The sequence below is a fragment of the Cygnus olor genome, chromosome Z (assembly GCF_009769625.2).
Source record: "Cygnus olor isolate bCygOlo1 chromosome Z, bCygOlo1.pri.v2, whole genome shotgun sequence".
NCBI lineage: Eukaryota > Metazoa > Chordata > Aves > Anseriformes > Anatidae > Cygnus > Cygnus olor.
This window is the reverse complement of record NC_049198.1, coordinates 26,535,449-26,548,022: the sequence shown is the minus strand read 5'-3', so window position 1 is coordinate 26,548,022 and position 12,574 is coordinate 26,535,449. Positions and strand designations below refer to the sequence as shown.

The 12,574-nt window shown below is 40.8% G+C and overlaps 1 protein-coding gene across 4 annotated transcripts in view; it reads left to right on the top strand.

Annotated features, from left to right (window-relative positions):
• ARHGEF28 (Rho guanine nucleotide exchange factor 28) overlaps positions 1 to 12,574 on the top strand; it is a 126,670-nt gene that overhangs the window by 50,741 nt on the left and 63,355 nt on the right. For 2 of the 4 annotated variants that reach the window (XM_040541163.1, XM_040541162.1), the window contains exons 8-9: positions 2,038 to 2,084; positions 3,486 to 3,546. The exons of the other annotated variants lie outside the window; for them this stretch is intronic. In XM_040541163.1, the coding sequence (XP_040397097.1) occupies positions 2,038 to 2,084; positions 3,486 to 3,546 (108 nt within the window). The remainder of the gene's footprint in view (positions 1 to 2,037; positions 2,085 to 3,485; positions 3,547 to 12,574) is intronic. 4 annotated transcript variants of the gene reach the window in all.

Sequence of the window (12,574 nt, the reverse complement as noted above, 5' to 3'; positions counted from 1 at the left end):
TGGCTGCTAAGCTTAGGATATTAATTGGTGCATTAATGCCATGAAAGGATCCCCCCTCAGATTTCAGAACTGCTGCCATTTAGAGAAGAAATAACCACTCCGTTCAGAGTGGGCCTAAAGTCAAGATTAACAGTCCTTTAAAACACAATGCTTTTAGAAGCCCTGAGCTTTTATCTACAAGAGGTTGCTATAGCAGTACATTGCTTGTTGTGAAATGCAATCAAGTGAAAGTAGTGGGTCGGTGTAAGGTGATACTACTAGCTTAGCAGTGAATCTCTCAAAGCAACTTCATTAAATTAAAATACATGGAGTGATACACTATCCGGTAAGGATGAAGAACAAAAGGTGAAGTGGATGGTATTTTGGTTAATTCAGTAGTTTGTGCTTTTTCTCTGTTTTCTGACCTTGAAATTCCATGTCTGTAAGTAGACTGAATGCTGTTATCTGGAGGTATAAGCCATTTGCTTCTGCATAATAACTGTTAGCTATAGAGAAAACAGCTTTTCTTCTGAGAATTTTAAGACTGGATGATGATAATAATTTCATGTCAGTACTGTAAAGAAAAGTCTGGAAGAACATGGACATTCATTTTCTGGAAGTGATGTTTCAAAAATGCCACTTCTCCCACTGAAGCTTTTAAAGTAAGTTACTGTGGTCAGAGTTACAAAACAAACAAACAAACAAACAAAAACATCTGTGAAGGAACACAGAGAGCTTGAGGCAGAGCCAGCAATCAGCATGGAGAAGCCGGCAGGGCTTCATGCTACTGGCAGGTGTCGGGGAGCTGGGGTGGCCTGTGCCTGCCAGCCTTGCGTGAGGATGGATGCAGATGCACCTCATGCACAGGACTCTGTCAGTGTTGGAATGCAAGGGAAGGGAAATGCAAGGTATGTATTTGACTGTTGCAGCAGGTTCATTAAAGAAAGTGAAATAATTAAGAATTAGCAGCTGAGATACTGATCAGCATGAACCCAGGCCTTTGCAGTTCTGACTCACACCAGCATCCAGAGGCTGTGCGGAGTTCAGAGACTACAGGTGCTCTGATTGCACTGGGCTTGTCCCTTCCCTCCCCTTCCCTTCCCCATATACTCACGCAATACTAGGAAAGGACTGAGTTGCCACATAACCTACCATTCTTCAAGGCACTTCCCCAAACCACCCTGTATCAGCTGCTGAGTCATGCTTAGTTTAATGATTTGCTCTAGATGGGGAATTGAGAGGGGTTTGTGTAGGTGACAACAGACTTGAACCTCAATTTGAAAGATTCAGTCAAAACAAAACAAACAAACAAACAAAAAAAAAAAAAAAACACAAAAAAACCCACATATTTACCAGCATAACTCTGGTGGTATAATTGTTATTATTTAACATATACTTAGTAAATGATAATGTTCTTGGAAGCCCGGGTGATTCTGGTGTTCACTTGCATTCCTGTAGCCAGATTACTCCTCTTTGCTGTTTCACAATAGTGCTGGAGGCTGTTTGGGCAAAACTTGCAAAGTGTGATCCTGGTTTTGTGTGTGCTGTGTCCTTTCCCACAGTTCTGAGAAGAAACTGTAAAAGAGAGAGTGACAGAAATTATTTTTTTCCCCGTGTGTGTTTGTGTGAACATGTGAGGTCTAATTTTGGAAAATACATGAGATCTCTTCAGGGAAAGAAACAGATCCCAAATGCTCTGCAGAGTTGGTGCAAAGCACAGAACAAGAAACAGTGGTTTTTGAACACTTTGGCGGCTCATCAGCAGCTGCCCGACAAGTCACTATGTTTTCCTAGCCTTTGGTTTCAATAGCTTGTTCATAATTGGCCCATGACAATAACATAGCACTTGTTGTGCATCTAGCCTGCCTGCTGCCCACGGGAATGCTGTTTTGGGGGGATGCATGGGCTGCACAAGTCCATTGTTTTGGCTTGCCTGCATGTTTGTGTGCTCGTTGTTCCCCCTCCTATCTGAAAAAGAAGAGAGACCAGCAGCAGAAGCCAAAGCAGATCCAAACTGAATTTGCTTGCTGTTAAAGGCAGGAATCTTTGCTTTTGCAGGTCCTGCGAACTTGACATCTGATGAATTGTCCCAGGATGATGTGAAGGTACAGATTTCTCCTTATACAAATAGCTAAGCTCCCTTTAGGCTCAGGAGCAGCAACCTTTGCTTGGCTCTCTGAGGATCTCTCAGAGCTAACAAATAAGGTGACTAATGGCTGCCAGCCAATATTTCCTGTCCATTCCTATCCTGTGGGAATAGTTATGTGTGCAGATGATTATCATTTGAAGGAACCTGTTATGTGGTTGTGGTCCAGAAAGCTGGGTCACAGAAGCAAGCTCTGCTTTTCGACCAGAAAGCTCTTGTGTTTGTGGCCATCCTGAGTGCCTTCAGGCAGCCTGTGGCTCAGCTGCTGGTCTGCGGGGTCAAAACCTGTCTCCTGTGAGCATCTGCTTCATCCTTGAGGTGGCATGGTCTGCTACACCTGAGAGAGACTTCTTGGGTAACTGTGAGTTTTCAACTGAGAAAAATGCTTGCTGTAGAAAAGATAACAGTTCCCATTGTCTTTTACATGGAGGTCTCAAACAGCTTTTGTGGAGGAAAAATATTTTTGAGAAATCACATTCGTTTTTTCTTTCATTTTTTTTTCTTGACACCTTTTTAAGCCAGAAGTTTAAGTTTGATTATTAACTCAATGGGTATGAAGTTAAATTATTTAGGTTGACAGAAACAAAATCTGGCAAATCTGGTAAAGGTATTATCTTTTGCATAGCTGGTGACTTTTGATTTTAAATAACATTTGAATTTTGGGAATGTTGGTGGGCTGCCCCTTCTATTACATCCTGATTCGGAATGTGTTCTCCCCCCCCCCCTCACTTCTTTTAAGTGCCAGCTCTAACGAAGATTGACCATTCCTTTGAGATTGCAATCTGTGTCATCTTAAAATTATGTCTCTGCAGTGTGCATGAATTTCTGAGTCTATGCTGATAATGTCTGTTGGGGCAGAGTGTGGTAGCTCACAAATCATTCTGTGTGGTAGAAGGTTCTGGTACTGTGTTGACTGCCTATTGTTTTACGTTAGTGGAAAGTCTGTAGTTCACTCTATAGAGAATGAGCTGACCTATATTACTGCTATAGGCATGAACAGCTCAGGCATTAAAGGAGTCCTCTCAGAAATGTCTCTTTCGTCCAAAGCACTCTACTGGCTACTCTGGGCACAGTTCCACTTCTTAAGGAAGAAAACTGGAGTTTGCATGGAAAGTGGAATATGGTTTGGTCTCTTCGGTGACTATGAGTTTGAGTCCACAGGGTCAACTTTATAATTCATTTTCATATCAGTCTGGGAGAGGCATTCTCTATCCGTTGCCTTTATTAAAATGACTAAAATGAAGTGACTGCTGCTTGATTTTGTTTGAACTGAATTCAGAAAGCCTGAAGCACAGCTTGTAACTAAGCACAAATGTAACTATTAATCTTAGAAGATCTAGCTAAAGTTTTCTGTTTCTAGCCTTTCCAAGATGCTGTGGTTCGTTCTAAAGAAAATGAAGATCATGTCCTCTTGGACATAGGTAAGAAATAATTAATCATTTTGACTTCCAAAATGCTGTTGATATGTACTCTGATGCCACAAGGCGGTGTCTTTTAAAAAGGTGAATATCATTGATATTGCAACATAGCTTGGCAAAAGATCAAATGAGTTATGTCTATGTCAAAGAGAGAACCTCTTTCAAAATGCTTCTAGTGTACATACACAGTGCATCCAACAGTGTCATGTTATCCTAGGATTTTTCAGCAGAATATCAACTGTTGTAGGAATAAGAATCTTGAAAACGATTTCTGATAGATCCAATGTATGTGACTGTAGATTAAATGAAGCATGTGGAAATGTTTAGATGTACCAGTGCAAAGTGCATTGTAGGGCTGGAAAGAGAATATAGCCAACTAGATTAAGACAGTGCATTTAGAGAATGAAAATCAAATGGAAATGTGAGTATTTTCAAGTTTAGGGAAAGCTCCAAATGGAAAGTGCAACCATGGTTGCATACAAAGCAGAGCAAGGAAGAGAAAGACAAGTAGCTGAGCTCAGCCTGTGGGAGCTGCTGTGCCAGGCAGAGGCTTGCCTGTGGTCCAGTGCTGAGCTCAGGATGGCGGAGCCCAGATGGCTGCATTCAGACCACTTGTGTGCAGGCTCTGGTGGCTGCAAAACCAAGAGTTGCTCTGTGTGTGTGCAAAGAGGGGGGATGTGCATGCATGAATAGAGTCATTATATGTTAGAGAGAAATGAGCTGGCATAAACTCAGAGACATGGTTGTAAGATAAGAAAGCAGTAGATTATTTTAATAATCTCTCATTAAAATCATCATCTAGTTCTCAATATTTCTAGTTGTTGTTGGGTCAAATGCCTGTACTGCAGCAAGTCCAAATGCTTGTCTTGCTCTCCCATCCAAGCAATATGGGATCTGCATAAGGAAATTGGGACTAGTAGCAAAAATATTAATATGCATGGTTATACTGGCTTTAGTACTCTTGTGCATAGCACAGAATAGCAGTCCTTGTCTTGCACAAAAATGCAGTGCATGTGCTTGCAATGTTACTTCCCACATGATCAAATCGTTTCTGTCAATGAAGACCAAAGTGTTGGGCTGCATCTCAGTGTAGGAGGGTGTGGAGCCATTGGGGAGTGATTATGGTTTGCTAATCTGAAGCCACATCTGCTCCAGTCTTAGCTCCGGTTACACCATCTGGAGCAAGCAGAAGGTAGCTGAAAAGCTGCAGAGTGGAAATTCTCCACCCTGAAATTATAGCTGATAGTTTTTTTTCTTACCCATGAAATGAATTTTCCTTCTAAGTCATCATTTGCATAGGGCTGGATGTGACAGCAGGAACAGAAGCCAAGCCCTCTGGCTTCAGAACAGTTCCCTCTCCTCTCTGAAGCTTGGATGGGCAGCTGCTGGCAGATCCTGGGTCCCCTTCAAGGAGCAAGCAAGAGACTGGCTGTGGTTCATACTGCTAGCTAGGAATGGTAGATTCTCAAAGGAGCTTCTGGGTGAAAAAATGGTGTACTTGCATACAGCTTGGAACAAGATTTAGGTGCTTAATATTTGATTTTAGCTTATTTTCTTAGGCATCTTATGCATTTACAAAAATAAATTATAAATACGTAGATAAATGTGTATATACACATATCATATACATGTGAACATATAAACCTTTTGTCCTGAGCACATGCTTAGCTTATATTAAACTCAGAAATATTACCTATTGTACCTCCTGTCTGAAAATGAACATTCTCTCTCTTCACTGAATTGTAATCACCATGTAATACATCTAAGAGGTTGACTTACATGTGGAGAAGCTGCAGTGAAGTCTATTCTACTTGTTTTAGAACAGACTTCAGTAAATCACTGTAGCTGAAAATGTGCTCACTTTGTGTGAAGACTGGAGCATGGTCTCACTACTATGTGGGTCTTGAGCTCTCCTCACCCATCTCCCGTCTCTGACTACTGAACTCAGCTGAAATTTAGCTTGTAGTGCTGACATCTGATGGGTTTTTGCTATTGACCTCAGCAGAGCCTGGAAGGCCTCCCATCAGCATTTTGTGTGAGAGGTGACAGGGTTAATATGCAAGCTGGGGTTTAAGGGTGCTCTTGGATGTGCACTAAAAGGTGAAGGTAGGGAGGGAAAGGGGTGAAATTAGGGTTTAGTGACAACCAAAAATTTATAAGTTGGCTTAAGCTGGTTTTATGGGTTTCTTTGAATATAAAAAACAGTATATGTTCTAACCTGACTCACATAACCATATTGCTAAATGTCATAGTTTTATTACCCAGAATTGTTTTAAACTACTTAAAAAAAATTGTTTGCTTGGCATTGTTTTTAAATGGCAACTCTTTTGGCAGGAAGAACACACAGTGGGGAATAAGAAGAGAAATGGAAATGGTTGTCAGTGGGGGAGAGGAAGAGGGAAAACGGCTGGGGGGTTGAGTGAGGAAGAATGAATAGAAACGAGCAAACTCTGGAATCTCACTAGGAAGTTGGATGAGTAAATCAAAGAGGATTTCTAAGAGCAAGAACACCAGTACTCTTTGAATGGGTTTCTTTGAATGGATGTAAGTTATTCTGCTTCTGCTTCTCACTCTTTTTCCACGTGGTTTGAGAAGCTTGTCCAAAAATTGGTCTAGGCGTGGTGGGTCCTGGAATGGGTTCTGTTCATGCTTTCTGTCTGCACAGCCCTGCCATTTCAAATGTATTGACTGATGTGGTTCTTTCTCCTCACCCAACAAAGTTTGGGGAGTATCTTGCAAGGGTGCTCACAGCAGTCAGTAGGGTGCTAAAAGGATGCCAACTCTTCTTGCTCCTTGTCTTCATCTTTGGTTTGGGACCTGGCTGCCTCAGGCACTGTTTGATTCTCAGAGTTCAATTTGAAAAATTGCTCCCCTTGGCCTCTGCTGAGCAAGAGGCTCCACATCCTCCAGAACTGAGGGAGAGGCCCTGGGGTCCCACCCTGATGTGTACCGGGGAGGTGAGGAACACACATGGGAAGCCATGTGAACTGCATACGCTTTTTCCTAGGGTGAAATGGGTTTGTCATATTCAGGAATTGAAAAAACAGGAGTAAACTGTGGGGCACAAGAGAAAGCTAGAACAGGGTGAACAGCGGATGGCATAGAGACACCTGAATTCAGTGCTAGTCACACCTGCCAGTCTCCTTTCCCCCCACCTCTCTCTCTCTCCCTCTCCCTCTCCCTCTCTCTCTCTCTCTTTCTCTCGGAAGTTGCTAAAAATGTGTTTTGTGTTTAAAACAAAACAAAAAAAACCAACAACATAAAAAGACTTTTTTCAGTGAAAGAAACACACTGGAAAGATTAAGAGAGGAAAAACAATATCCAGTCGGGGAGAGTGAATGAAAGAAACAAACAGGGAAGCAAGAAAATAAAGGATTTTATTTTTTTTTTTTCAATATTAAGCATATGTATTATTGCCAAGCATTGTCATCCTCAAGAGTCAGCAGCCCTGTACTTTCTGGGAGAGAGTCTAGGAGGTGACAGCTGAATGCTGTTACTGTTGGGCATGTGACGGTGTTAGCAGGGCATGTGTTTTTAAAGAGTTATAATTCCTTCCTGTTTTGTATAGCTGGTTTGGAAAGAGGATGTTCACAAGGCCATTTATAAAGCTGCAAAAGTTTCTCTTTTCCAACAAGAAAAATCTAACCTCCAGTTTTTCTTCCAAGGAAATATAACTTCAGGAAGACAGGATGATGATAAATTTTAAAAATATTTTCCCTGTTCTCCTAGTTACAGTGCCAGTGACCTACTGGTGTCTGTCTAATCTAGTATGTTTGCTCTGCCAGTGGTGAAAGGGTTTTGCAAGCCAGGTTTTGCACTTTGAGAGATAAAAATACTGATGCCAAATTTTTGGTGGTTCTCTGTATGTGACCAGGCAGCTGTAAAACGTTTTTAGTAGAGTCTGTCCTTTGATTTTCATGGTTCCACAGAAATCCTAGTTTAACCACAGATCAGTTTAAGGAACAGAACACAATGATCTTCTTCTCCTCTGTGTAAACCAGTAGGGCTGCACTGTAATCTGCAGAGAATCTGTTTTCAATGTTGCCGTTTTGTTCTTTTTTCAATTAGATTTCCTTACTGTGGTTGGTAAGACTTAAAAAGTTTTTTGTTTGCTTAAATACAAAAAAGCATGGTTCTGCTGTCTAAAGTCCCTCCTCAACACAGTTTTTGTTAGGTCTGTAAAATAATTGATTCTTCTACTGATTGAGGTTAACTTTTTCACTCCCTTCTTTTATTTATTTATTTATTTATTTTTCCTTCAATGGGCAGAATATTTACATTTCGAACTGTTCTGAGTCAACTGTACCTGTTTTGAGATTGGAATCACAGGAGGTAATTTTATAGTTATTGACAGATAAAAGTGAAAGTTGTATGTCGTGTGTTGTCTATTTGAGACAGTTACGAGAATCCAATGATTAATGCTAGGCAGATCTTTTGTGTTTGCAGTCCTTGCGTGGTAGCACCCAATCTGGTCTTTCCCTTTTGTATACTTGGGGAGAAGCTGTGTGATCCAGCCGTTGTATCTGCAGTCCAGGAGCTGCAGACCTTTACTTCAGTTTCTGTTCTGTTATGGATTTACAACATGACCTTGGGCATGTCAATTATCTTTTCCCTGTATCTGTTATTCATCACAAGTAAGGAAGACCATGAAGAATGAGATGAAAAAGAGGCACTGCAATACTTAAGTGATTGAAGATGTGCTGAAGAAGTTCAGGAAGATGGATTTGCAGTGGAAGGAGGCATTTTTTTTTTTTTTAAGACAGGTGTTTTAGGAAATGTGATGGTTTTGAAAATTGCAGAGAAAAATACTATCTGAAGAAAACTGCAGTTATTGATGCAGCTGTCTTTTAATAACTGTGGCATTTATACTGTGCCCTTTTTCACTGAAGTTCTCATAGATCTTTATGGTACTTCTTTTACTGAGCAAAACCTTTGTGTAGTTCCTTGCACCTTGCAGAACAGACACTTAACCTGGATCTGGTCTGTCAGAACCCTTCCAGAAACAACCTTTAAACAACATATAGCCTTTTTATTTTTTTTTTAATTTCATTAGATAAAACATTTTCTTGTTTGTTTAAACTGTCTATAAACAACTGAGTGTTGAAGATAGCTGAATAGTTGAGAGCTAGAGAAGATGTGGGAAGAAAAATCTTCCTGGGATGTAAGCCTCAGCTGAGCTTAATTAAAAAGCTGTGGAGAAATCTGGAAGAAGAAACATTAAGCAGTAAAACAAGCTTGTTCTTGTTTCTTGGAGTTTCCTCCACTCTTCATTTTCTGAGACATTACAATTCAAGTTAACCTCAAAAGGAAGACAGAAAGAAAAATGAACAAGCTACAAACATGTGCTGTCTGGCTTCCCAGAACTTGTCCTTCTCCTCTGCCTAAAATCCAAAACAAATTTGCTCAACAAAATAATCCTTCAAAAAGAGGTTCTTTTTTCTGATGTTTAAATAAGCTCTTTTGCCTGTCTTCTGCCCAGTCTCATTTCACGCTAACGTAAATAAACAATCTGGGATATATCTAATGTCAAGCTACTCTTTAAATATGAAATGTATTCCAGAACTATATTGTGAAGAGAACAGTTATAGTCTTGAAAATGCACAAATGAACACATTTCTCAGCTTTCTTCCTCCTTGAGAAGCAGCCCTTCCCTTGAAATCTTCCCTGAAACATGGAAAAGTGAATGTTTAATGAAACGGGTCTTTGGTGAACTTTTTGGCTGCTCAGGTTGGCAGTGTAATTGTAGACTCAACAACCAAGTCATTGGCAAAACTTCAGTATAAGCAAGGTCCAATTCAAACTTTGGTGTGCTTTCATGTACGGCCACGTGTGTTGTCTGCGTTACTGGGACTTGCACAGGACTTTGTGGACCAGAAACCTAGAAGAAATTTCTGTTTATCCTAGCCCTTAATTCTCAAGCTTTTGCAAATAAACTCAGGAGACCTTTTCATCAAGGCATGAGACAAACAGCAATGAGCTTTCTGTCCATAGTTGGACTGCACATCCCAGCTACCCTTTTGATGTGAATAGATGCTGGACAAGGAGAGCATTTAGTCAAATTATCTCACTATGTACGTTGCTGGAACTGCTTAGTGGTTGTTTCGGGAGTCAGGGCATAATGACATAATGACTGCTGTCACACGAAAGTAGTATTAATGAGCTTGTTACCCACGCTGAGATTGTTATCCTAAACAACCAGGTGAATATATAATATATATATATGCTTTTTTTTTTAAAAAAAAAAAAAAAAAAAAAAAAAAGGAAAGCATATCCAGTGAGTCATGAACCAGATTTCAGAAAGCTCTGAATCTGAAGAACACTGTGAAACCATAATATCATTACAGTAAACTGGCCAACATGCAGCATTTGGGACAAAGCCTGAAATAATGCTTTTTGTCCAGTGGCTCTTTGGAGCTAGACTGACTCAGGGTTGAGCAGAGGTAGCGCTTTGCCTCAGTTTTGTAAGCTCTGAGCTCTTCTTCATCCCAGTCTCTTGGGTGTTATCCAGGGATTTTGCAGTACTACTATTGTTTATGCAAACCTGGTTCTCTTACATTCTTAAAGGTGAATTGCTCCTTTAGTTTAGCAAAGAAATAAGATTTAAGTACCACAACTTAGAAGCAGTTGCTTTTCGAAGGAAAGATAAGTATTGCCAACAGGTCTTTGTGGAATGATGCAGCTATCATTGACTGTCATAAACATGGTATTTTTAACATGAAAACGTTATTCTCATTATATCTATTCTAACTGAAGTTGTCATCCTAGTTTCAAAGAAAAAATAGGCAGAACAGCCTTAAAATTAATTTTATAATTCACATTGTAGTTAGAAATATACCTGCAGGTGAGTAGCTAAAGAGTTAGATAAAAATGTAGATGTTATGGCCTCCTCTCAGTCTGGATCTTTTACAACACTGTGATTCTATGTGCACTGTCTGGAGTTAGTAAAAGGATACATCCCTGGGGAAATAGATGCAATGGAGCATAAGAATGCTTGAACTGGCAATCTAGCTTAAAGTGAACCAGAACGCAGTGCATGCAAACTGGCTCTGCTTCTTCTGCCATCTGCCATGACTTGAGTGCTTCAGTAAACTCTGTTATCTGTGTACAACAGCATTTTTAGAGACAGGTCAGGTGGCCTGCCACTCTCACTGGGATCTCTCTGAAAGTAGTATCTTGGTTCATCTTCAGACTACTGCCCAAGAAATTGCACAAATAAATAAAAGAAAAAATCAACCCACATTTATAGCACCACATCTTTATTTTTATGTTTTATTAATATTTCTGATGTTTGTATACACAGCTTTGATAGGAGATGCTTATTTCAGAAAAGGGGACGTTAATGTGCGTGGGTTTTGTCACCGGCTGCTTGAATGGAAAGGTGGAGAATGCTTGCAAGAATTTCAAGTAGGAGATGAGGGGACTGAGGGCTCAGGGCCATTTAATCTTATATCAGAATTTACCTGGCTTTGATACTTACCTAGGGCTTTTCTAGGAGAGAAAAATCTGCCTCTGTAAATGGTGGTGAGAGGAAGAGGCTCCATAATGATAAACACTGATGATCTTTCATAGGGCTGTTGCTAGCACTAACCTGTAGCATTGTTGGGGTTGAAACAGTGAAAAGCAGATGTGCTTGCTGACAAATGTGTGCAGTACAGGAAGGTCGCAATTCCCCCTTCCTCTCCAGTGCTCTTCCCCTTCCCTGCAGTGTTCCCCTTGATGGTGACATGGGACGGGGAGTTTTGCATGCAGTTTCAATGAAAGAGACAGGTTCCACCAAATACTGTCAAAATTTGGGCAGTGATGATGGCCAGTGATTGCTGCCTGAATCTTTTTGTGATCCACTGCTATGCAGTTTAAATTCCAAGTTGTTGTGTTGCTACTGGGAGGCCTTCTCAGATCTCCTTTGCTTGTGCACAAAGAAAGGAAATAAATACATCAGAAAAGACAGTTCTCTAAACTGAATGAATGAATCACCCATTGGAAGCTCAGCAGTAAGAAAGATCATAAAAACAAATTGGGGAGGTCATCTGCCAAGATCTTAAGGATCTGGACTTTGTTCTGTGTTTTTCAGTGTATTCATCAATGATTTGGGAAAGGGAGAGGGGGAGAAGAGAGATGTGGCAAAGTTTTCTGACAATTCCAGTGTAAACTTCTATAAGAAAGACCCAGGTGTTTGGCAGAGAAGAGAGGTGGTAAAGATTTTATTTTTTATTTTTTATTTTTTATTTTTTGTGACAAGCTGTCCTATGGGAACTGTGATGCTGTTGCTGGCAGCAATCTTCACAATCACCATATAATTGCTGTGGGCAGGTGGAAGAACATTTGGGTTGGAGTGTGCTTGGTGTGTGGGAACTGGCTGGTAGCACTTTGCTTTCAGTCACCTTTAATTCACATTTGCTGAATTTTCAAAACAGCGATTAGGTTTACCATCCGGTAATGTAGATATTTTGTCCAGATACATTGGCAGGTCTTTCCTGTGACCTTAGACAAACAGTGGAGCGAAGATGGTAGGAAAGTCACATGGACCTGTGGGTCACAGAAGTCAGCGGAGAAAAGCACGTAGCCTTTTCTATGCTATCTTTTCTTGTCAGAGTCTTCTCCACAGTTTTGGGAAATGAACTCTGCTGGTCCTGCAACAGAATGAAGCTGGGGGAAATCAACTTTGTCCCTAATGTTAGTGAGGACTGGTCAGAGCAAACAGTGGAGGGCATTTCTGTCAAAGCCATTGCTCATGCAGTTCTCATCACCCACACCCAATGTAGACCATCACCAGTCCTGTTTCTGGGGTCATTAGCCTTGTAGATCTGTTCTCCATCTGGGAAGGGGACACCTAACTCAAAGGGGTCTTCTCTTTCTGGCCTGCCACAGAGCTAGCTACCAGCTATGGGGCTGTTTTAGCAGTGTTTCAGGAGAGGGAGACCACATCCCCCCCACCACTTCGCTATGAGGCTGTCCTCTAAGTGCCCTGGGGAAGTGATGGTGCTGTTCCATGGAAACTGTAAATGCTGGTGACATTCCTGTACTTCCTTCC